Here is a 21,944-nt window from a genome sequence, read left to right as displayed (position 1 = left end):
AAACACTACACATTCCAACTGCTTTCGTTTAAACCATTCACTCAACAAATCACTCGTTCACTAATCTCTGAAGCTCTATGTGTACTATGATCACTTCTTTGAAGCACCGCAAACTTGTCATATTAATGGCATTTGCTATCCTGCCAAACACAAACCAAACACCGGGTGAGTAGATTTTTGAATAACTTTATTCATATGTATACGGTTTTCATGTTCATGAAAAAAGCGTTTAAAAAAAACAGAATAACATTATAATTCTCATAACTTTCTCCCTTCGTAATTCCATCAAATCAATTCAACCCCTGTTTTCACGTTTCATTTCTTGGTTTTGTTTCAAACTTGTCTTACTGCTCTAGTGTTTTGTAAATGTTATGTTGCGCATAACATTGCGCATTCAGGGTGTATAGTGTAGATATATATGTATATTGTAGTAAATTTAACCGATACCCGATCGAAGGCTAGCTTTTGTAAAGCAACTATTTCATCATACCATGGGGTAGAGTACCACCTAATCTGCAGCGCTTGGCTATTTGGTTTGTGCCACATGACTCGACCTTCGAAGCACCTACCACAAGAAGCAATCTGTGCGTATCGCAATGACGACATAGCGATCATATTTCGTTGTTTCGTTGATTTGTAGGTAACTTCTACCTCGGTTTATACTGACTGTGAGGCTACGAATTATCCTTAAAAACAGGTTAACTTTGAACATACCAAACATCAGAGCCAATTGTAACATACTCTAATGTTGCGCTACACTTTGTGGACTATTTACTGCTTCCCCCGGTTCTCTGAAGAACAGCAGATAAGATTAAGCAGAGCTACTCCATAGGGTCCTATGGTGGCGACTATTTTACTGTTAAGCACTACCGTGAGCGCCATTGCAATTCATAGTTTCTACACAATGGTGCAAAAATGTGTATGGCTCGTCAATCTTGTACTTTCAAGTGTTCTTCCCATCTCACTCACATGTGCCTGATGCAGCGTGTCCCAAATGTCACGACCACCATTCACAATGTTACATCATCGGCCGTGGCGATATGCCAACGACTAATTAGTGGCAATGCACCCAACTCGTCCGTTCGTGGTAAATTGTGAAAATATGGTCGCTGCACATCAACATATTACTCTTGGGGTAGGTCAAATTGCCCTTCAGCAACAACTATCACGCCCTGATCGACACGCTGTTTTGGCACAACATTTTCTTATTTTTGGATATTATTCATGTTTACTAACGGTACGTTTTCTTGTAAACAGTGTCGGAAGAATGGTCAGCAGAGCCCAGAGGCGTCATAAATAGTGTGCGATCGATCATCACGCGCATTGCCACCGAAGAACAATTTCAAAACGATGCCATTATGGCGCTGTTTCGATCCGTGTTGCTGGGCGGATGGTATTTTTAAAAGCCAATTAGGCCTCTCTTTTTTCACAATTCAAAGGTCAGCCAGGACACAACAAGTGCGCATACGACTGGTTGCTTGCTGGCCGCCACTGCTGCGTGTTGTTTGTGTTTTGTGATGTGCCGATTGATATAAGGACTGCACTTGTGGGATGTTTGGATGAAGCATCATCTCGACCAGTGCTGTGATTCACTAGGTATTTTTGCAACTCGTTGCTTGGCCGACTTTTATGGCCTCTTCTGCGAAGGACCACTCATTCCGTTCGCCTAAAGCAATCAATTGCTGGGCAATTCAAAAAGGGATAGGCAATCAATCAACATAGGGTGAGATTGGTTAATTTCTACTTAAGATCTGTTGTCTGCATCTATCTTGCTAGAGGAGATATATGTATTGCATTCATTGGTCTATTTTTTCTGCGACCACCATAATTTGGAACTAAGCATTATCGTAACGAATTAAAAATAGCAACACTTCCGAGTAGCAGTATATCCTTTTTTCTCCAATTATTGTAATTGGCATTAGACGTAAGTGTGCTTCCTTGACGTAACTTTCGCTTCTTCAAACTCTATGCTTGCGCGTTCGGTTTCCGAACATACTATTGACTTCCGCGGTTGTCGTCGATGGAATCAGCTCAAACCAAGCGAACCGTCGCCGCTTCGGCTGGGCCCGACCTTCACTCGCAAACAGCAGGTTAGGAGCTAACCAGTCTAAAAGGAATAAGCTCTTCTGCTTGCTCGACACCTAGGCTACGCTATGTTACACTGCTCTGCGGGAGCGTTGGCCCTTCGACTTGCACTTCGACTCTCGCCTGAGAAGCGCTTCTGAGTTTCTAACAAAAATTAATATAATTTTCTAAGAACTCTCGCCACTCGAACCAATAAATCAAATTTTCCATTATTTCTACACCATTTCGCAGGCGCGTTCGCTTGTGAAAAGTGTGCAGAAATAATGGAAAAAGCTGTCCTTGATCAGGCCACGACAAAATGATAATAACTACTACTAACCCTTAACATGTCCGACTACTAACCGAAATTTAGATGAAGGAATCGAAAACATAAATCGTTATCCACTCTCTGCAGCCACCGGACCACACTCTTACAAGCTAACGAACGAAAGACACAGAAATAACAACAATAAGTATAAAACCAATCCATTTCGATTCCGTGTGTCATCAAAATAAAGCGTTTCTGTGCGCTTGTGTGTATATGAACAATCAGTCTCTCTATTGAAACGAGCGTGTGCGGAAGAGGACCATAATCGCACCGCCAACACTCCGCTCTGTTTCTCTCTCTCTCTCTTTCTCTTTCTTTTTGTCCCGTTTTTCTTTTGCTTTTCTGTTAATTTTGGTTTCGTTCGCCGTAATGCTGTCCTTCCCGCTCGTAAAACTTATCTTCGCCGCTAGCTAATTGCATAAATACTCGTCGTTGTCCTAACATATGTACGTTAGCTTCCGTTGCTCCTGCGCCCCTTAAACCTATCGAAAAACCACAGTAATATCATCCCTTCCCTAGACCTTACAGATCTACGAAGAAATCACAAATACAATGTACAATCCATGCAGAGTCCGCAGCCTCCAGCAGCTCGACGACGGTTTGGCCGGATTCGCCAGCACCGTTGGCCATCGCCGACGACGAAGACGACTCAACTGCAATCGCGGTCTCGGAGGAACCACCGGTGAGACCGAGTGCAGTAAGCGCCGTTGAAAGCATGACCAGCGATGGCGGCGGCAGTCCGTCTTCCTCCATCGTTAGGAAGTCCTGCTCCACCTGCGGAAGCAACCCCGCCGCCAGAGGCTGTCCGTCGGCCGGATCTCAGTTGGCCGCACCGGCCGGCAGCAGAGTGGCGCTGGCCGGGTTCGTTAGGACGTACACGACGGCCTCGTACGTTGCCATCATGATGGCCGTGTTGGGAATCTGTCGTACCAGCTGCGTTCCAAGTCCGCTGCAGGAAGGAAGCGAGAGGACAAGGAAGCGGATAAGCACGATCGATCGATTTGTTGCCGGCGCCACCACTTACCGGTAAAGGCCGGCTTTGCCTTCCTCATTCCACACGGTCAGAAGCGTCTGCCAGAAGTTGCGGTACTTATTGCCCTCTTCGCGCAGTCGCGTTCTGGCCACTTCGTGCGGATATGCCACGATCGACGCGATCGTCTTGGACGTTGCGCCGGCCAGCATAAACTCGAGGAAATCACGCGACGTTTTGCCACCTGCGGGACCATCCCCGTATCGAGCGGGGGACGATTCTCGTAGCTCGAGCTAAATGGTTGGATCGAAAGTAAAGTGCACGAGAGGCGTTAGTCCCGATCGGTGTCCTTTAAAAGCGCAACCAACGCTTTTCTGCGCAACAGTGCACGTTGCTACTTCGTCCTGGGGACGGCTGTGTTTGCGGTTGTTCAAAACTCTTGCCCGAACGAATGAAGCTGCATAGGAAGCAACGTTCGTTCCACGACCACGACAACAGCTTCGAACAAGACCCACAGGTCCTCAGTCTCAGAATGGATGGTAACGTTAGATGGGGAGCGGTTGGTAAAATAGGTAGCATAGAGAGGGTATTAGCAAAGTAAATGTTAAGATGTAACTTGTTTCGCTTTTTCTCGCTGCCCTTTCAGGCTCACACTGATAGAGACAGACACAGGCGCAGCTCGTGTGTATATGAGCGTGTGATGATGAAAGGCGGTTCTGAAATGGTACGACTGAAACGATTACGTGCGCCCTTGCGGCATAGGGTGGAGACTTGGATTTTTGTTTTTGAGTTTGCCAATTGGGTGTAGCGTCTACCAGTGCGCGTCCGGGCTCTGTTGGTCACACACGAGCGACTTTGATCGAACGATCGAATCGAACCAATTGTCTCCCAATGGAGGATCGAAAACGGATTACGGATTACGAATTTATCGTTGCCTACGCTGGACCAACAGCGCTCACGGACAACGACGAGAGCTACACCCAAAAGCAACGATACCTTGGCCCTTGGTTCGGACTCAAGTGCTGGCTGCGCGCGCGTGGCGGGCGATGTTCTCCGGAGGCGCCATTTTCCCGCCTCTCATATCCTGCCATTCATTCTGTTCTCTCTCTCTTTCTTTTCGGCGCCCCTTATCTGCCCGCCGTGTGTCGGGGGGGCGCAGGTGCGTTCGTCGATCTCCTCAGGCGAAAAGCATTCGACCTACAAAACTATGACTGTGTAAGGTGGAAATTTTTCGCTGAAACAATTTACCGGGTGCCTCGCCTCTTATCTGAATCGAAGATTCTTCGTCCACACCAGGCGTCGTCGGTGTTTGGGTGGCTCATTTGGAGGTTCGCTCTGGCAGACCGTTCGGACCTTTCTTTCAGTATCATCTTATCGTTTTTTTGCAATCAATAGCAACGCTACTATACTCTGCCGTAGTGTACTAGGGCTCTCTCTATCTTTCCCCCTATATTTTAGGACGAGGAATCAGCGCGCTCTTTTTCTTTTCTTTTTTACTCTTAGTCGCATAAATGTATTCAACCCATATGCAAACAATGGACATGAACATAAACACAGGCGATGGACGACGACGATGCCGGCGGGATGTGCGCGACGTTTTATGAACACAGAACACAGAACAGATGAAGGAACACATCGGCGGAACACAATGCGAACGGAAAGCACCGCGGACTGAAGTGGAAACAGAGAATGGCATATGGTTGTGGTTAGGGCTGCAGCGCTGCCGCATCCGATACGTACCAGTTTCTTTTTCAGAGCCTCGTAGATGACAAAGTGGATCACCGTCTCCGAGATGCCGACATAGCTGGCCGTGATGCCCTTGTAAAACCCGCGGACACCCTGCGACTCGTAAATTTGCTTCACGCACTGTCCCACCGACGAACGCAGCCCGTTCGAGGCGTTGCTGCTGTCGAGCTGCATGCGCGTCTTGATGAACCATATCGGATTGGTGGCGGTCGACGAAGCGAACCCGGCGCACGTTGCGCTCAGGATGTGCACCAATGGCGAGTTGGCCGGAATAATGCTATTGTGTGGAGGGGGCATAAAACACATTTCAATAAGCTTCATCTCATTTTCAAGAAGCTCAACCAAAACACGTACCCAACGGTGTTCAGTGCATTCTTTGTCTTAGAGTACGCGCAGAAGTAGATGGCACGGGACGGTGCCACACCGACAATATTCGGGCCAAGACCCTTGAACAGTGCGCGTGAGCCCTCAGTTTGCACGATGTGCTTCAGGCATTGCCAGATGCTGATGGACTGCACTGAGGTGGACAAACCGCACTGCGGGATGGCGAGGATCTGTAAGCGGGAGGATCAAAATGTGCAATTAAAAAGCTAGCCCGTAGCGCAAGTGAAAGCACCAGTTCAGATCTTTCCCAAGTCAAAGTGATATAAAGGATTTTCGAGGGAAGTTTGGATTGAGTGGCTCGCAGAGGCAATAAAAATCTCGTTCTAGTAAAGAAATCCGGTATTTTTCCATCGCTCGAATTATCTAGAACGGCGCCGCCCAGGTTCTCTATGGCAGTGCGCACAACAAGCCAGTAATATAGCTGGCGATAAGAAACGGCCTCATCATTATTACATGACCCGATGATGAGCTGAAGAACCTTTGCCAACTAGAACGATCGCTAACCGGATCGAACTGGACTGGAGCGGAATTCCTTCCGTTCCGATCGTGCTGAGCGCCGCCACTGCCAATCATATATTGATGCGCGTACAAACATCTCGCGGCTTTGATAACCGTTAACATTTCCTCTGTGGGCCGGTTAAGAGGTTACGTTACGTTCCACGCTCCGACCGATTGTTGCACACGAAAGTCCACAGTAAACAAGTTGTCACTGGTTTTCAATTGCACTCCCCGTGCATGCGAAGCCCATCGCTGGCCACGCCTTGTCCGAGAGCCAGAAGTAGTTTCTATTGCCTGCCCATGTGATAATGATGATGAAAACGGCTCCATTTTCAAAAGCACATTGGCCTCCTCCACATCATCTAGCGCGGGTCTGTAGGTTGGTCATTACGCAATAGCCAATCTACGTCAAAGCCGGGATCGGCGGTTGAATCTGGATTCTCTCAATCGCAATCGGCGGTTAGAAGCGGTTTTCTATTGCCCCTTCATCAAATCCCTCGCCTCGACCGATCACCACCCTGAGATCCTAGTGTCCTCTGAGGGTTGCAACCTGGATTACTTACCGAAGGACGCCGACGGGTCAAAATGGAACTGGCGCATACTCGCTGATGGCGCGCCGCGTTGTGGTGCCGCTCGGATGCGTTGTTCGAAGCGGTCAAGTGGCGCAAATGATGATCGGTCACTTTTCCTCCATCGGCAACGAGCGCATGTCTAGCGGCGCTCGATGCATTGATGATGAACGATGACGATGAGCTTTGCAGACGGGTTTTGACCACCTCCAACGGACATGTCACTACGGCGCCAGCAGTACCAGCGATACTGCAACGGAAGAGAAAGAATCGAAATTAATACGCAAATTGGTGGTGACTAACTTAAAAAAACCAAGACCCGTGTGGTCCGTTATCAAAAGCAATCGATTAAGTCTCGGGCAACAATGACGTTGCTTTTTCACCACGAAATCCGGATTATTCATTCAAAACTACGCCATAGAAGAGTGGTACATCGCGTGTTCGCATCACATTTCGTTTCATCTCAGCCCTAATCAGCCCATAGCAATAGAACAAACTTTGAATGTTTCAACACCATTTCGCGCTCCGGCATACGATCAATCAATTCGACGCAAAGAACGCGTACACGCTGTGCTCTTCCCGTGAGCGAGATAATATTGATTTACGCCAATAATGTACGTCGTTTGCATCGCAAATAGAATCAAGGCACGGGGACGTGCTCCTGCACACCAATAGACGCGATCATGCACCGAACGGCTTTTCGCCCATCATCATCATAGAACGGAGCAAACAGCATCCACTTTCGATTGCTGGGGCTGCAGCGGAATACGATTCGAATAACCGGATCGAATAACCGACCGATCGACCAACCGACCATCAGTGTAATCTAAACTGCTTCCATCGTCGTCTTATCAACCGGATGATGGAGGATTGTTGGAAAAACAACCATTCTAATTCCGGACCCCTCCATGGACAGAACACAAAAGTGTGCTAATAATAGAAAAATGTTTTGATTTAACATAACTTTTGGTTATCGACGACGGGTGGCTACGGTGGGCTCCATCATTTCAACAATGATGCCCTTTGCCTCCCCAGGCCGCGATTATAACTAGATCGCACAAATGTCAGCCACAACGGTCATCAAAACGGTTACGAAAGCGACCAACAAACATCGGGCGTTCGTCCATGTATTCGCACAATCTTATCTGGCGTATTTCACTTGAGCGACTCTGGATGTTTTTTGCCATAAAATTATCATTACCCAGGGGCGCCGCTTTACTGCAAGCAATGGGTCGGCTTACGTGACTTGCGGGCGACTTATCTCGCAAGGTTGTTGCTGCTGCAAACACGGAATCATCGCACCGCAAAATGAGAAGATGCATGTGGACATTGGTTGGTGTGCACTAAATATGTGCACTAGAAAGATGGCCATAAATCAAATTATAAACGCCGCCGCCACGACGGGCACGGCGGAAGTGACCGCGATATGGTAGGACATTATCTGTCCCTCGGCACTTTTGCTAACGACCTCTCTCCTCTATGCCTCTCGTTTGCTTACTACAAATTCCTTACGCGCCACAAAAAATGGCCAGGAGGTGTGGCATCGTCTACTGTATTGCAACAGAAAAACAGAAGGTTGTGAAATTAATCGCGGTTATTTTCGATCACAACATACGCCTCCGCCACCACCGCCATCGCCATCGTGGGGGGTGTTGGTGGTTTGTGAGCAAAAATATAAACATTGCCCCATTCCGTATGCAGAAAGTGTACAATTTTGCCGAAGAGTAGCGTGGCGTCGAAACGAAAACGAAATAAAAGTGTGGCATAGTCGAGTAAAAAGATGTCCACAACGGCCACCAAAACACCGGCCTAGCACAGTATGGTTGGTTGTTGTGATAAAATTTGTTCGAACATGTGAAGAAAGCGTGATCGCATCACACGATGAGTGGCAGGATAGGATCAATAAAATATAGTCTAGTGCGCCACCTTGGCTCGCTGCCATCGCTCCGTTTAAATAGACCCTAGCTCGAAAGTAAAACGCAGCCGATCCTCGGTTTGTTATTTTTAATCCACCCGAAGGGTGCACATCGCACTAGCACACTAGGTTCGGATTGGTCACAATCGAAAGTGTCGGATTGTGCAGGGCGTGCATGGCGTCCTTGTGCGTACCAAGAACGACAACCACAACGTCATGTCTAGTCAACGACCTTTACACAACCAGCACAACAACGCACCCGGAACGGGACACAAAAGATAGAAAATATCTTTCTTTCGACTCACACAGTCAACTTACGATGGCGAGATATTTAATTTTACATGATTCACCATCGCGCCGGCCAAAGCCAGACCGGTAAATCCGTTTCCTTCGTACCTAACGCTTAATGCCAAGAGAGAAAAAACACACATAAACCTTTCGCTCGCAAGTCCAAAGGTCGAAAATGCATGCCTCGTCTGCCACGCCACCGCTGACGTTTAATAATACTTTCTGATGCTTTGGTAAAAAAAGGAACCAAAGACCCCCTGGTGCCTCCCTCCCACATTGTAACAGAAGGTGGTTGGTGAACAAAATTATCTGCCCTTGTGTGTTTATTGGCGTATCTTATCGCGGGAACTTTGGAGTAAGAAAAGAACAAAATGGACAATCGACAAACAAATCATCGCTCACAATGAGGTTGCTGATGTTTCAACAAACAAGCAAGGCGTGAGCGCGCGCCTAAAGATATCGCCGGTTGATGGCGGATAGAAATTTCCAGTCAGATAACAAAATGTGGCAAATGTATTGAGAAACTTCTCGCAAACTGCAAAACATGGCCAAAGTATTGTGCAAATTGTTATTGATCAAGCAAGACCTCCCGAGCTGCCACCTTCGCCTGGTGGTCTTTTGCGAAGGTCACAGAGGTTTGTTTTCCCAAACAAGGTCCAATAAAGTTGGCACCGTCACGGCATGTATTGACCAAACGGTGTTCCTACCCAAGGGATAACATATAACTGTGTTACTCTGGGTGAAACGCGAAGCAAAGCTGCTCTATTGCAGCTTGATTCCACCTTGCATAACGAACATCGCGAACCGGCGGGAACCCATTTGGGGACAGTGACAAATGGACATCCATATCTTCGCCGTTTGCGCACTTCACCTTCTTGAAATGTCTATTTTAGCATTTTCGGACGTAGGTGCAGATTGTGACCCCCCAATGATTGTCACACCTTCCAAAAATAGTACGTGTCCCATTCAATTTGGCCAACGATTAGCAAATCAATTAGTGGCGCGATATGTCCTCAATTTCTCATGGACCTGGAAGCTGAGGAACCGAAATTCCGGATTCAATCAATTCGAGCAGCACGACGTTGGCAGCTTCCCTATTGTTGGCCGCCCTGTTGACGGGTGCGTTCGAATAAATACAAATTAGCAACTTCATTACTTTCTTGCTCATCGGCACAAAACCGTGACCCTAAATAAAGGGTGGATTTTTTGCCCGGCACACCATGTTAATACTGGAATGGCGCAGTTAGGAACGCGGAAGCCCCCTATATAGAAACCATCTCTGATTGAGTGCAAAGTGAAAAGGAGAACAGAATCGTCTTTGGTAACAAATTAGCATACGATCGCTAATGAATGTAGTCAATATGCCGAGACCAAGCAAAGCCCATATGGCGCCGCGTGCAGTGTCCAGTGGAAAATTTTTAAGAAGCAGTGCCACGCAATAGACTAACATGATTTGCACCATGGCAGGTTTGAATAGGTAACAAAGATGACAAAACTCGTACGTACACCGATGATTCGTGCTAGACAAGGCCTTCACTCAAAGTGTGATCACCCCGTGTCTCAAACAAACTGCACACTTGAGGCTCGGCGAGCCACTAATCTGTAAAATCCATATCGGCCACATCGAAGTTCCAGCTCAAACCGGAATCTTGTGGCGCGCGAGTGCTAGTCATAGTCTCGGATCGCTGCCGCCGGTTTTTTCCCTATGGACGTTATCTGCCGACCCGCGAACAGTGCTTGGCTTGAAAGTACACCGCGCCCGTACGCCGGATTCCTATCGCGAGAACCGCGGATGTGATCCACCAAAAAAAGTCCTCGTACATAATAACGCCTCTTGCTAATGGCAACATTTAAAGTGAACGTCGTGAAAGAAAAACCTTTTCCTTCATCATCGAAAATAAATATGACGCGATGAGGACTAGTGATTACAATGGCGGAGAACTCTGGCCACGGTCCTGCCCGCAGGAGCAACGCGCAGCCCCCACCGGTGGACGAATCGGGAGCACGCACGTAATCGCGGCCTTTCTTGTGATTGACCCACCGAGAACCAATCGCTCGTGGCGCACTAATCACAGAGCCCGAAATGAAGATGTTTACAGAAACCGCGTACCGTTTCCAGCAATCTCTGGACACGTTTTATGTCCGCGATCAGGCGATGGGGATATTTTTGGAACCGTGTGCTCGCCTCTGCCGACGTCAATCGAGAGACCAACGATCGAACGATCGGTGGATTTCATCGGCGACCCCAGCCGCTTTTGGTGATCTCTTTGTACTGTCACTTATTTTGTTTGTTCGGTTCGGTACCAGAACGGCACCAGTTTGGAAAGCACTATCAAAAGCTGGGTCGTGACTCGCGGTGCCCTTATCAGCGCTTTTCTTCCGATGACGGTCCAGAACCGCTTCCAGAGTGCGTTATCGCAAGCGCTGAGGAAAAAAGGTGCGCAAAAACCATGTTTCTTGAGCGAGCAACTTTTATGTGCAGCACTCGACGACACACGCGGAAACGTGATTGTTTTGGAACCGGTTTCGGTTGGTTTCGGAGAGGTGCGGGGCCGCTCAGCTTGTGACATTAAAATGGAGGATCGACTTTGAAGCTGTGCTGGGGCTCGATTCCTTTGCAGCAACTTTGCCACCGCTAAGCGAGAATGCATTTTCAGGGTGACATGATGGCCGATACTGCTCACCAGAAGACAACGAAGGTGAACAACAAGTTCCAGGAAGTTTGCTTGAGGATCGAGGAGGATTCCTTCGAGGATTGTCGAATGAAAGTGAATCTGTAAACATCCAAATGAATGCCCAAATTGAAACGATCATCATTGAAACGATCTTAATTGGCCAATTCACCACCGTGTACGCATATCTCGCTGCAGGAACCTTCATTGTGCGAGGGCATTGGAGTGAAAGAGAAAATGTGTGTGCAGGGCTATTTTTAGACTCGTATCCAAACGACTATCGCTTGGCGCAGTATGCGTAAGGGAACCGCGCTTTCAAGTGGTCACGGCGCACGGCGCCGCCATGCACCACGCACACGATAGCAAGCGGATTCAAACATGGCGCCCATACGGCGGGGGATCAGGGGGTCCCTTCCATCCTCTCTGTCCCTTCCACGTCTACATCGTCGATAATGGAGTGATCAAGTTTAGTAAGCAATTTCATAACGCAATGCAAGTAATAGACCAAAGATGGAGGACGGGCAACCCGTCGACCGGAATCAATCACACGCGAGTCGTTGCACTTGCACTTGCACGAGACTAGTGTGTGACTGTGATAACGTGCGTGGACCGCACAACTGGCCGTTGTGCTAATTTACAAACGAAGACAAAGGTAAACGGTGGGCAATGTTGTGGAACAAAAATGTTATTCTAAGATAAGTTTCGAGTACAGGCCACTACAATGACCTAGCATCACCAACTCTATCGCAAAATGTCCGTCTGCGTCTGGAAAGGAATAATTCTTTGGACGCTGATACGCTCCTTCGTAGAGACGATACGCCATATCTGCATTGACCGCAATTAATCAAACACACGAGATAAGATATCAACAAAACCGTACCACGATTCGAACACAAAAACCACACTGGTTTTGTGAAACCGAGTACGCCAGGTGAAGGTGTTTTGAACAGAAAACTCTTATGTCCCAACCAATAGGACCAATAGTTAGATAAGAGTTCTCCAGACATGGTATCCATGCCAATTCATAGGTGCAGATTTGAACAGTTTGCCGGTTTTCATTCGTAGCAAGTTCAAGGTCATCAAAGTAGTTGCGTCGCAAAATATTGCCACACAACCCCCGAAACATAGCTCTGTCTGTCCGTCCTTTTTGCTCTTACGAGTCCGAGCAGGCATCAACAAAGTACGCTATCCTACTCACACCAGTGCGAGCTGGAGATTCCAGAGAAACGCTTCGGCACCGGATTTTCTGAGCGAACGAATCTATTGTAGCGCAAAGTATAATTATCTTGCTGGAATATCGTATTGTTGTTTGCGGTATGCTAAATTTAGCAGCACTATGATTATTCGTGGTTCCATCCGCTCGCAATGCACCGCACAGGTAGTGGTGTTCTCCGGTTGGCAGAACCGGTGTGTGCCTTGTGCTAGCCGGGTACGAGCCTTATTGCGCATCAAAATAAACCCTTCTCTGTAACCGCGTCCTTAATGGCGAGCGAGCCCTACTTTGGCACCGGGCCCCTCCTTTGGACGAGTTTCTATCGCATCAAGGTGCGTACGTGTCCACCGTCTCGTAGGCCCTTTTTTACCCACCGTACGCACACCAGCTTCGTCCAACATGCGTACGAATATCGCACGCATACAGTGTCGCCGTTTCTGGTGATAAATAGGAAACCATCGAACGGAAAAAGGATGCATTGGCCACCTGCAGCAGTTTTACCTTTTCTGGAACCTCTTCAAAAAATAGTGCAGAAACAAATGACAAATTTCAAAATAACCGTAGGTACTTACCCTCCAGCGAATAGGTGAATGAAAGATTCGCGATCACGCTGTGACATAATTTATCAGCGGCTTGATGTTGGGCAAAAATTATTTTCCTCTTATCTTCTGCAAAAGTTCCTTTGAACGATGGGTTCCCTATTTTCGCGTATGTACGATTGAACTTTAAACTTTGCGGTTTCCGTGCGGCCACTCTGTTCGGCAGTTTTTGCTCACTCGTTCTCACTTGCTGTGCTCTCGTGACGAAATTCGTGCAACCATTTGTGCGATCCTAGCAACTTCCAATTATGTCTGGTTTTGTAGTCAGCAACTTTCCAAAACCGCCGCCTTCCGGCGGAGGATACTGCGATCGCTTTCGTACGCCAGCCGTGAGGCCTCGCCGTGTGATGTAATCGCCAGAACGCGTGCTCGGGGCAGATTTTCGTACGAAACTCCGCTGCCGAGGAGTGCGAAAAGGATAAACAAGGATGCGGCCTCGGTGAAAGGACGAAAACAAAAATAAAGCACTTAGCTCGTATCTGCCGTTTTTCGATAATTTCCCACACGCACACTCTAACACGCGATAGTTTCCAGTTTTCGCTCACGCACACACCGCGCACAGGAGAAGTTATTGAAAAAATCGAATTGAATTGTACCTCACAAAAGAGCTGAAACTTCCGCACTAGATGCACGAAATCAATGTTCCACGTAACTGTTTCAGGTCCGATCTTGAGTTTATAATGTTTATTAGTAGTAACGATGTTTGTTTATTGTAGATACGAGATACTTCTTGCTCGAATTTTAATTTACGGTGTTAGCGCAGCAGAGGTTGGGTTGGAAGTTAAGAAAAAAATGGCTGCTGTTTCTCTGAGAATCGTGTTGAACGTCACTTTGAACCTTCAAACCTGACGACAAACCTGAACCTGGCCTGGTTTGCACCAACCCCATGCTAACGACACGTCCGCACGCGTCGGTGCGTTCGCGTGTGTGCGTGCGATGGTGTTTAAATTGGATTGTTCCAAAAGTTCTGCGGTTCGATAAAAGAAGGAACATTTTGAAAATGGCCTACATAATTCATAAATTGGAGTCTCGTTGAAACCAGTGTGTTGATGTCCAGGGAGACCATACTGAATGGAAAAGTGTTTTTCAAACCATGAAATTGTGTTTCTCTTATCGAGGCGAAGAACTCATTGAACAGCCTAGTGTTGCGGTGGAGTTAGCCGGCAACTTTTGCAGGTTAAGCGTCGTCCAGACGCTCCAATTCGATAACGATGGCTGCGTAACTGACGTTTCTCGGAGACGTCATTAATGTCACTGACGCAGATCTACAAATCTGAACAAACGAGCATCAATTTGTGAACAAATTTCAAACAAGTGCCAGTTTATTTGGATTAGTAGAAACTAGCACACGCATGAAACCATCGCCGAATGAAAAATGCAACACTAGGAATTGGTCTGGGAACACTTTACTCGTGTCGAAATGGATCAGCAACCCTAAAATAGAACAAGGGATCAATCACTGCACAAAAGTATAATTCCTTGGACAACTTTGGCGATAAACACTTGTTTAAATTGTTTACTTAATAACACTTAATAAAACAAACAATAAATAAAACATCGAAAAACAATAATAGCAATAAACAATAAAAGTTTTTCACAATACGTGACAAAATGAGAGCGTCCGAAAATACCAATTAATTTTTTTGGTTTTGTTCCGTTAGAAGTGTCGCTTTCGACATTTATCTTTAGGTTTTATTGTATCGCTCTGTTTTGGAAAATTTGCAGATAATTCGTTAGCGTTTTGCGCATCCACTAAACATCCAGAGTCATTGGTTCACGGATATTTATTACTTTGCGTTCGTTACAATTCATGTTCTACCGAGTGCATAATTAGGCTAAGGATGAATCATGTTTTCGGCATACCATTTATACACACTGATCTTCTGCAATCGCAGCGGAACAACGGTTCCAGGAGCCATGGAGGGTAATGCAGAAAGTTAAAAGAAAAAACAAACGATAACCTACTGGCGACATTTATCAATGTACAGAGGTGAAGTACTACGTGAAGGACTGAACAACGAGCTCCCCGCCGTCGCTCCACTTTGCTTCCTAAACTCGGAACATCGATCGATCTGGCGCGTCTTCCGGATGTCGGTACTTGTACGCTGGAATGGCCTGGAACAGTTCTGCGGAACCTCTTGGGTGACGGGAGAGGTTCAGCTGTAAACTAGCAAATTAAATAACAATAACTTTACACAAATATCCACTTTGGGGGACCGACTATGTACGGGTTTTATGCTAGCCGGAATTGATTGGCGCAGCAGTACAATACTTTTGGAATTCTGAAATAGCAGGAATGGGTTAGTTGATTTTCTCACGATCGTGACAAAGCACCGTACCATTGCGGGTGGATTGGTTGGCCAAAAACTCGCTCTCTTCGGGGTGGTCGGGTGCGATTGGCGTACGGTGTTCCGGCTTACTCCTTGTCACCCATCTTCACCTTGGAGGTCATGTAAATACCGACGATCAATCCGAACAAACCGATGGCGGAGCCGAAAATTTCGACGATTAGAATCTTGACGAACAGCGCAGAGTTGGCCGCATCAGCAAGGGCAGCGCCTGAGCCCACGATTCCGACAGCGATTCCGCAGAACAGGTTGACCAATCCGACGGCCAGACCGGCCCCAAACATTACATAACCGGACATCCAGTTGTTGTTGCGAATGTTATCATTGCTCGTCACCACGGACCACTTGAAGCTGTCCAGCATACCCGAGAGGACGATGGCCGTGATGAGCCCGTAGATGGCGACCGCTTCGCAGAAGATGACGGAGATAAGATTCTTGGTCTTGATGCGCGGAGCCTTGACACCGCCGCCAACGATGCTCACTCCGGTCGTGTGGATGCCCATGGCTGCGCCGACCACCGACAGGGCGACGGCCAACCCGATGCCGAGGGTGGCCCACATGTACGGGGAAGTTTCTTCCAGGAACCATCCCACGCTGACTCGCTCTCCCTTGCCCGTGAGGACATGATACAGAATCAATACGGTGGCCACCGACACGAAGGACGTGGAGAAAATGTAACCGAGTGTGTATCTCATCCTTGCGGCTGCTGCGAAACGGAAACGTCGTTGATCAGCACGCCACCAGCAATTTTGCAGCTTGTACTCACTTCTGGGCAGTCCAAATAGCTCCTTTTTTACTCAGTCACAAGATCTTCCCAATGTGTCATATGACCCAGAAGTTGTCGATGTCAAATTTTCACTCGATTGCTCGATGTTTTGCATCTTTATCGCAACGTTCGTCGAATGTTAGTTTTATAGCACCATCGGATCATCGTGCACCCATGAGCTAGCACGCGTCGCAAATCGCTAATAATCGCTAAAATATTCTTCGTAGTGGACTGTTCAAAATCAGGAATTCCGTTCCAGGACAATGGAACATCGGTTCGAGAGCAGCATAATCGCCCTAAATGAACGAATAATCTTTAAGTTGTTACTGCGCATTATTTTAACGTTCTCTTCGTCGATTTGCTATAAAGTTTGTTTTGACGTGCGCGAAAGAAAATTTCACTGACAACTTTTTGATCACGGGAAAATATCAATTGCAGAATGTTTGTTTTTACCTCTTTCTCGATACGTGCAGAAAAATAACCTTCGTTCTCTCTCGATCACCCGCTTTATCCGTAGCCCAAAATGGCAGAGGACGAAGAAAACGATTCCATGAGCCTTTTCGACATCGCGTGGGAAGACGTGCTGTACGTTAAATTGTTTCCCCTGTTGTCGCTGAAAGACAAGTTCAACCTGCGATGCTGCTCGAAGCTGGCCAAAACGTTCGTCGACCACGGTTTCCGGCGTATGCGGGAGGTTAATCTGTCTGGTAATAACTCCGCCACCGTTGCCCTGGCGTTCGAAGTGCTAGCACGGAATTGTCGTAACGTAAGGGTGCTCAATCTGGCACGATGCCGCTGGGTCGAGGACAGCAACCTTTTCCCGTTTCTACAGGACAACCACCGTTTGACGAAAATTAATCTCACCGACTGCTCCAATGTTACGACCCGATCGATGCAGCCCATAATCATAGCCTGTAAGCAGGTGACCACGCTCCAGCTGGCCCATTGCCACTGGCTTACGATCGGAGCGATCGAAGCTCTCACGCTGCATCACACCAAAATACAGGAGCTGGACGTGTCGTATTGCGCTACATTGAATGAGCGGTGTATTTCGGTGTTTCTGTTGAACTGTCGTGCCTTGAGGACACTCTCCTTGGCAAACGTACCGGCCGTAACGGATAACTTGCTGTTTGCGATCGCGAAACACTCGAAGCTAATCAAACACCTGAACCTGATCGGTTGCTACATGATCACGGATCGTGGCATTGGGTAAATAGGGGTGGGTGGGCATGATGAATAAGCAATACCAACTAACAATCCTTCTTGCAGAGCTCTTGCACTGTGCTGCAAAGAACTGGAGTCGCTGATGGTCCGTGAGTGTCCTAATGTAACGGAGCGAAGCCTAGCGCTGATTCGTGGCCGGGTGTTCATCGATCGACCACGGTTGTACCAGCCCGATATGAACATGGTTCCGAACATGGGCATTCCCCGGCTTTATCTGCAGGTTTAGAGCATGCTCAGTACCGATGATAAGAGCAGCTTCAAGCGTGATAATTACTGTAGCTAACTGTTTCTCGCCTCCGGCACACGCGTTTCGTTGTAAATAGATCGTAGGATGTTTCGTTTGATATTGGAATAAATGTAATTTATTGATACATCGTCTTTTGTGAACATAGTTTGAACACGCTTTGTGTTTCGCTTCACTTTGTGTTTCGTTGTTTCTCTCCCTTCTTACCATCCGGTGATTTATTGTTCTTCGCAGCCAATGTTGCCTTTGGCTGCCCCTTCGTACCCTGAGCAGCATTTCCTTTCTTGACCAGCTTGGTTTCCTTCATTAAAGGGGTTTTAACGGTTGGCGCACCTTGCTGCTTTACGGATCCCACTTTCTTTTCCTGTTGCCCCTTCGTACCCTGAGCCTGTCTTGACCCTGAGCCTTTCTTGGCCAGCTTGGTTTCTTTCTTTAAAGGGGTTTTAACGGTTGGCGCACCTTGCTGCTTTACGGAGCCCACTTTCTTATTCCGCTGCCCCTTCGGTTGCTGTTTGCCTCCAGAATTCGGCTTCGTTTTTCCAGGCCCTCCCTGCTTCGTTTTCTGGGTCGACGGACTGGGTGTTTTCTGGGACGTCTTTTCTTTGTTCTTTTGTCTCATCTTTTGCTTTCGATTCTTAAGCTTTAGCTTATCCATGGTGGGCAGGCACCGTTCGATTACAACATCATTCCCGTTCAAACTTTCAACTGCCGACCCGTTGAGGGTTAGCGCCTTTTCAACTGCTTCCGGGCTATCGAACAATACAATCGCAAAACTTTTGCATCGCACAATGCGGGTTTTGATAACCTTGCCGGCACTTTCGAAGAACGCAGCAATCTGGGCCTCGGTCGTCTGATGCCTGAGACGCTTGACGAACACGGAGCGCTTGTCGCGTTCCCCTAGAGCAACAAACTTGGCTGGTGTTTTCGGCGTTTCTGCTTTCCCCGGGGCTTTTTTTCCCACACTGGCCGGCGCCTCGCCGGGTGTTGGTTTGCTTGCAGCCAGGGCCTTATTAGCTGGTGACTTTTTGGCCGGCTCGTCGGACATTACTTCTTCCTCCTCGGAGAAGTCCTCATCATCGTCAGTATCCACTGAACCATCGTCCAACTCCACCATTCCCATCCGTTCATCTTCCGATTCAATCTCCTCACTGTCCATATCCTCGTCGATGTGGTCGTCATCGGAGCTCAGCTCTTCTTTAGTTGGGACTGCCTTTGTGATCGCGTGCTGGCCAGGTTTCGCGACCGGGACCTTTCCTTTCACCGCCATCGTTTGTAATTTAATATTTATTTTCTGCAACACCAAGCGCAAACCAGGAACGGGTACACAGAAAATATGCCGCCGCACGTGTTGAAGAACTGGATACCGAGATCAATACATGCGCATCGGTTGAACTGTCAAAAAACGGTTCAAGATCACTAGAAATTGGCTTGGTGTTTTGGTATTTTCGTTCCTTTTTATTTACCTGTTTGTAATAAGTCTGCAGTGAAATTTCACTAATTGTTGCGATGGCCTCAAGACAGTCTTCGGGCGTAGTGTGTAGGATTTGCTCGGCCAACACGTCCCTCACCAGAGCAATCTACATTTTCTCCATTTCGGGTGAACAGTTGGAAGATGGAAGCAAAACGATTGCGGACAACATTGCCGAGTTTGCGGATGTTACGGTAACGTACTATTGTTGTAGTACTGTGGCGATATTAAACGAATGTTCCCTTCCCAGATTAACAATGATGATGAACACTCGCCGTATCTGTGTCCGGTTTGCTTCAAAGCATTCAACAATGCCGCTCAATTGCGGCAGCAAATTCGCGACGCCGAGAGCGCTGTACTGAGTGTCCTGCAGTAAGTGAACGGCCCGCCGTCGGGAGTAAGGATTGCGCTAAAAACAGGGTAACATCCGGTTTCCATTCTTGCAGATCCATTGAAATGCAGGGCTCCGTGGTAGAGTACGAATTGGAGTATTTGGATGAATTCAGAGACCAGATTTCGGGTACCGTAGTGCCGAAAGAGTCGATACCCCCGGTGCTTACAGATGTCCGGTCGGACGTCGAAGCGCTTTCGGAAGGTGAGGATGATCTCCTGGCAAAGCAGATGACGTTGCAGCTCTCGGAGGAAGAGATGGACACGCTGGAAGGTGACCCGCTCGAGCAGGGAAGGTTTGTCTTCGAAATGCCACGCGATGAGCTGATTGCCCGGCGCATCGTGTTTCCCGAGTTCGAGTATCTCGAAATCCACGGGGAACGTTGTTGCGGTTGCCCTCACATTGCCGCTACGCACGATGAACTGGTCGAGCATGCCGGTGAGAAACACTCACATAACTACTACGCGGACAGTAGCTACACGTGTCCCACGTGCTACACCAAGTTCCCGACGGAAGAAGCGCTCTCGAAGCACATCCACTACTACTCGTACAACGACGTGTTCTTATGTATCGTTTGCCAGAAAGCGTTCAACTTCCACAGCCACCTCATGCTGCACCGTGCAAAGCACCACGAAGAAGCCGAAATGGTAATGGAGCACGATCAGGAAGGTGCAGATAAGAACTCGGCCGCGAAGCGATGTCGGAAAACTGAGAGGGCAGAGCTAACTGTCCTTCCGGATGCACGATTCATTAAGGAGATTCACGAACGTCCGGGTTACAAAGAGTACCAGCTCAACGGCGAACGTTGCTGCTCGTGTGGCGTGCTTCAGGATTCGATGGAAGCACACGTGACCGAGATGCATTTGCAGCCGGGGAATACACGCGCACTGAAGGGGGCCTTGCCGTATTGCGCCATTTGTCGGCGGAGGTTCTCTTCCGAGCGAGAAAAGCTGCTACACGAAGAGCAACGGCGTACGGTGAACCAAATCTACGAGTGCCGTACCTGTGGCAAGATCTTTCGCAGGCGGCTTATGCTTATGAGGCACCTGGTGAAGCACGCGAAAGAAGTAAAGGTGGAGGTGACATCCGCTGCCGAAAATGCAACGGTTTCGGAAGCGGCTCCAAGTGAAGCCTCCACCAAAGCGGTCACGTTGGCAACGGCAACAAAGCAGCTGGCTTGTTACTGCTGCTGCTTTACACGCTGTCAGCAGGAATACAACACGGAGAATGAACTGTTGAGCCATGCACTCGAAGCGCACAGCGGTCGGCGGAACGAAAACGAAATAATGTCGAAAAAGCAGCATCCGGACCTTTATTCGGGTTCCCTGTACTGCCCCATCTGCCTGCGGGTGTTTGAGTCTGCGCGAAAACTAGCGCAACATCGGTTGTACAAAGCGCGAGCTGAAAAGAATCGTTGTCACCATTGTGGCCGTTGCTTCATAAAGCCGCACGCGCTGCGAGAGCACCAGGAACGGGAGCATCTTGATCTGCCGCCCCAGCATGAGTGCGAAATTTGTGGCAAACACTTCCAAAACCGAACCACGCTGCTTCACCACCAGTCGGTTCATGGTCCGTTCAAGAAAATCCCTTGTGCGGCCGAAAACTGCGATATCGTGTTCCGTGACGAGCGGCTTATGCGCCGCCACTTTCGTAACGTGCACGCCGAGCACACACCGTACGAATGCCCACATTGCCAGAAAAAGTATCGCGCGAAGGAAGCGCTCGACATTCACGTGCGTTGCCACACCGGTGACCGGCCGTTTCCGTGTCGGTACGACGGGTGCCAACGGCGGTTTAGTCACGGCACCGACCGGTTGCGGCACGAGCGGGCCGCACATACTGGCGAGCGCCCCCACAAGTGTCCCTCGTGCGGCGCCACCTTTATCCGTCGACGCGAGTTGCGGATTCACTTCAATCGACAGCACAAGGAGGCCTGAGCGGCCCGTCCTAGTCCATTTGGACTTACGGTACACACTTTGGAGGTACCAAAAACTGATGGTAATGTCATACTTCTTCACGGACACGGGTCCAGTGTTTCATATCGACAATGTGGAGCCGAAGTAACTACCAAAACCGAACGCAGCGTTAGTTTTATCCATGTTTATTTTATTTGTCAATAAAGAGATGAGTACAGTAGATACGAACATTATAAAAACATAGTAAAATGGAGCTAAAAACTTGTACACATTATGCTACGCGTCTAAAATCCACAGATATCAGTCCATGTGTGTGTGGAAATACTAAAACAAAAACATGG

General features: G+C 48.2%; 4 protein-coding genes across 7 annotated transcripts; 2 read left to right on the top strand and 2 right to left on the bottom strand.

The window, feature by feature from the left end:
* Positions 1–170: 170 nt before the first annotated feature.
* Positions 171–14,015, bottom strand: LOC131211272 (mitochondrial carrier protein Rim2). Of its 3 annotated transcripts, none has more exons than XM_058204681.1 (6): positions 13,220–14,015; positions 6,554–6,809; positions 5,463–5,662; positions 5,103–5,385; positions 3,417–3,655; positions 171–3,341 (listed from the first exon to the last, which is right to left on the bottom strand). In XM_058204681.1, exons 1-6 carry the CDS (start codon positions 13,264–13,266, stop codon positions 3,212–3,214), a joined length of 1,155 nt encoding a protein of 384 aa, XP_058060664.1. In that variant the 5' UTR covers positions 13,267–14,015; the 3' UTR covers positions 171–3,211. The 3 variants fall into 3 exon arrangements, with proteins under 3 accessions (XP_058060664.1, XP_058060665.1, XP_058060666.1); XM_058204682.1 differs by lacking the exon at positions 13,220–14,015 and adding an exon at positions 7,057–7,143; XM_058204683.1 differs by lacking the exons at positions 171–3,341; positions 3,417–3,655 and adding an exon at positions 4,664–5,033.
* Positions 14,016–14,911: 896 nt separating this feature from the next.
* Positions 14,912–16,471, bottom strand: LOC131211274 (V-type proton ATPase 21 kDa proteolipid subunit c''). Of its 2 annotated transcripts, none has more exons than XM_058204686.1 (3): positions 16,361–16,445; positions 15,586–16,297; positions 14,912–15,528 (listed from the first exon to the last, which is right to left on the bottom strand). In XM_058204686.1, exon 2 carries the CDS (start codon positions 16,287–16,289, stop codon positions 15,663–15,665), a length of 627 nt encoding a protein of 208 aa, XP_058060669.1. In that variant the 5' UTR covers positions 16,290–16,297; positions 16,361–16,445; the 3' UTR covers positions 14,912–15,528; positions 15,586–15,662. The 2 variants fall into 2 exon arrangements, with proteins under 2 accessions (XP_058060669.1, XP_058060668.1); XM_058204685.1 differs by having other exon boundaries at positions 14,913–15,528; positions 15,586–16,300; positions 16,361–16,471.
* A 290-nt stretch (positions 16,472–16,761) lies between these two features.
* LOC131211273 (F-box/LRR-repeat protein 15) lies at positions 16,762–17,955 on the top strand. The gene is made up of 3 exons (XM_058204684.1): positions 16,762–16,801; positions 16,878–17,569; positions 17,630–17,955. Exons 2-3 carry the CDS (start codon positions 16,884–16,886, stop codon positions 17,808–17,810), a joined length of 867 nt encoding a protein of 288 aa, XP_058060667.1. The 5' UTR covers positions 16,762–16,801; positions 16,878–16,883; the 3' UTR covers positions 17,811–17,955.
* A 1,340-nt stretch (positions 17,956–19,295) lies between these two features.
* On the top strand, positions 19,296–21,754 carry LOC131207981 (zinc finger protein 888-like). The gene is made up of 3 exons (XM_058200620.1): positions 19,296–19,490; positions 19,547–19,668; positions 19,743–21,754. Exons 1-3 carry the CDS (start codon positions 19,335–19,337, stop codon positions 21,622–21,624), a joined length of 2,160 nt encoding a protein of 719 aa, XP_058056603.1. The 5' UTR covers positions 19,296–19,334; the 3' UTR covers positions 21,625–21,754.
* The last annotated feature ends 190 nt before the right edge of the window (positions 21,755–21,944 follow it).

The sequence above is a fragment of the Anopheles bellator genome, chromosome 2 (assembly GCF_943735745.2).
Source record: "Anopheles bellator chromosome 2, idAnoBellAS_SP24_06.2, whole genome shotgun sequence".
Classification (NCBI taxonomy): Eukaryota; Metazoa; Arthropoda; class Insecta; order Diptera; family Culicidae; genus Anopheles; species Anopheles bellator.
This window is presented reverse-complemented; position numbering and strand designations above follow the sequence as displayed.

Bases quoted from the DNA above. Each gene is read 5' to 3' on its own strand.
- LOC131211272 (XM_058204681.1), bottom strand. From the start codon at position 13,266: ATGTCACAGCGTGATCGCGAATCTTTCATTCACCTATTCGCTGGAGG. The intron at 5,386-5,462 runs GTACGTGTTTTG...TCCACACAATAG, and splicing joins AATGCACTGAACACCGTTGG to CATTATTCCGGCCAACTCGC. The intron at 3,342-3,416 runs GTAAGTGGTGGC...TCCTTCCTGCAG, and splicing joins GGCAAAGCCGGCCTTTACCG to CGGACTTGGAACGCAGCTGG.
- LOC131211274 (XM_058204685.1), bottom strand. From the start codon at position 16,289: ATGAGATACACACTCGGTTACATTTTCTCCACGTCCTTCGTGTCGGTG.
- LOC131211273 (XM_058204684.1), top strand. From the start codon at position 16,884: ATGGCAGAGGACGAAGAAAACGATTCCATGAGCCTTTTCGACATCGCG. The intron at 17,570-17,629 runs GTAAATAGGGGT...TCCTTCTTGCAG, and splicing joins ATCACGGATCGTGGCATTGG to AGCTCTTGCACTGTGCTGCA.
- LOC131207981 (XM_058200620.1), top strand. From the start codon at position 19,335: ATGGCCTCAAGACAGTCTTCGGGCGTAGTGTGTAGGATTTGCTCGGCC. The intron at 19,491-19,546 runs GTAACGTACTAT...TTCCCTTCCCAG, and splicing joins CCGAGTTTGCGGATGTTACG to ATTAACAATGATGATGAACA. The intron at 19,669-19,742 runs GTAAGTGAACGG...CCATTCTTGCAG, and splicing joins GCTGTACTGAGTGTCCTGCA to ATCCATTGAAATGCAGGGCT.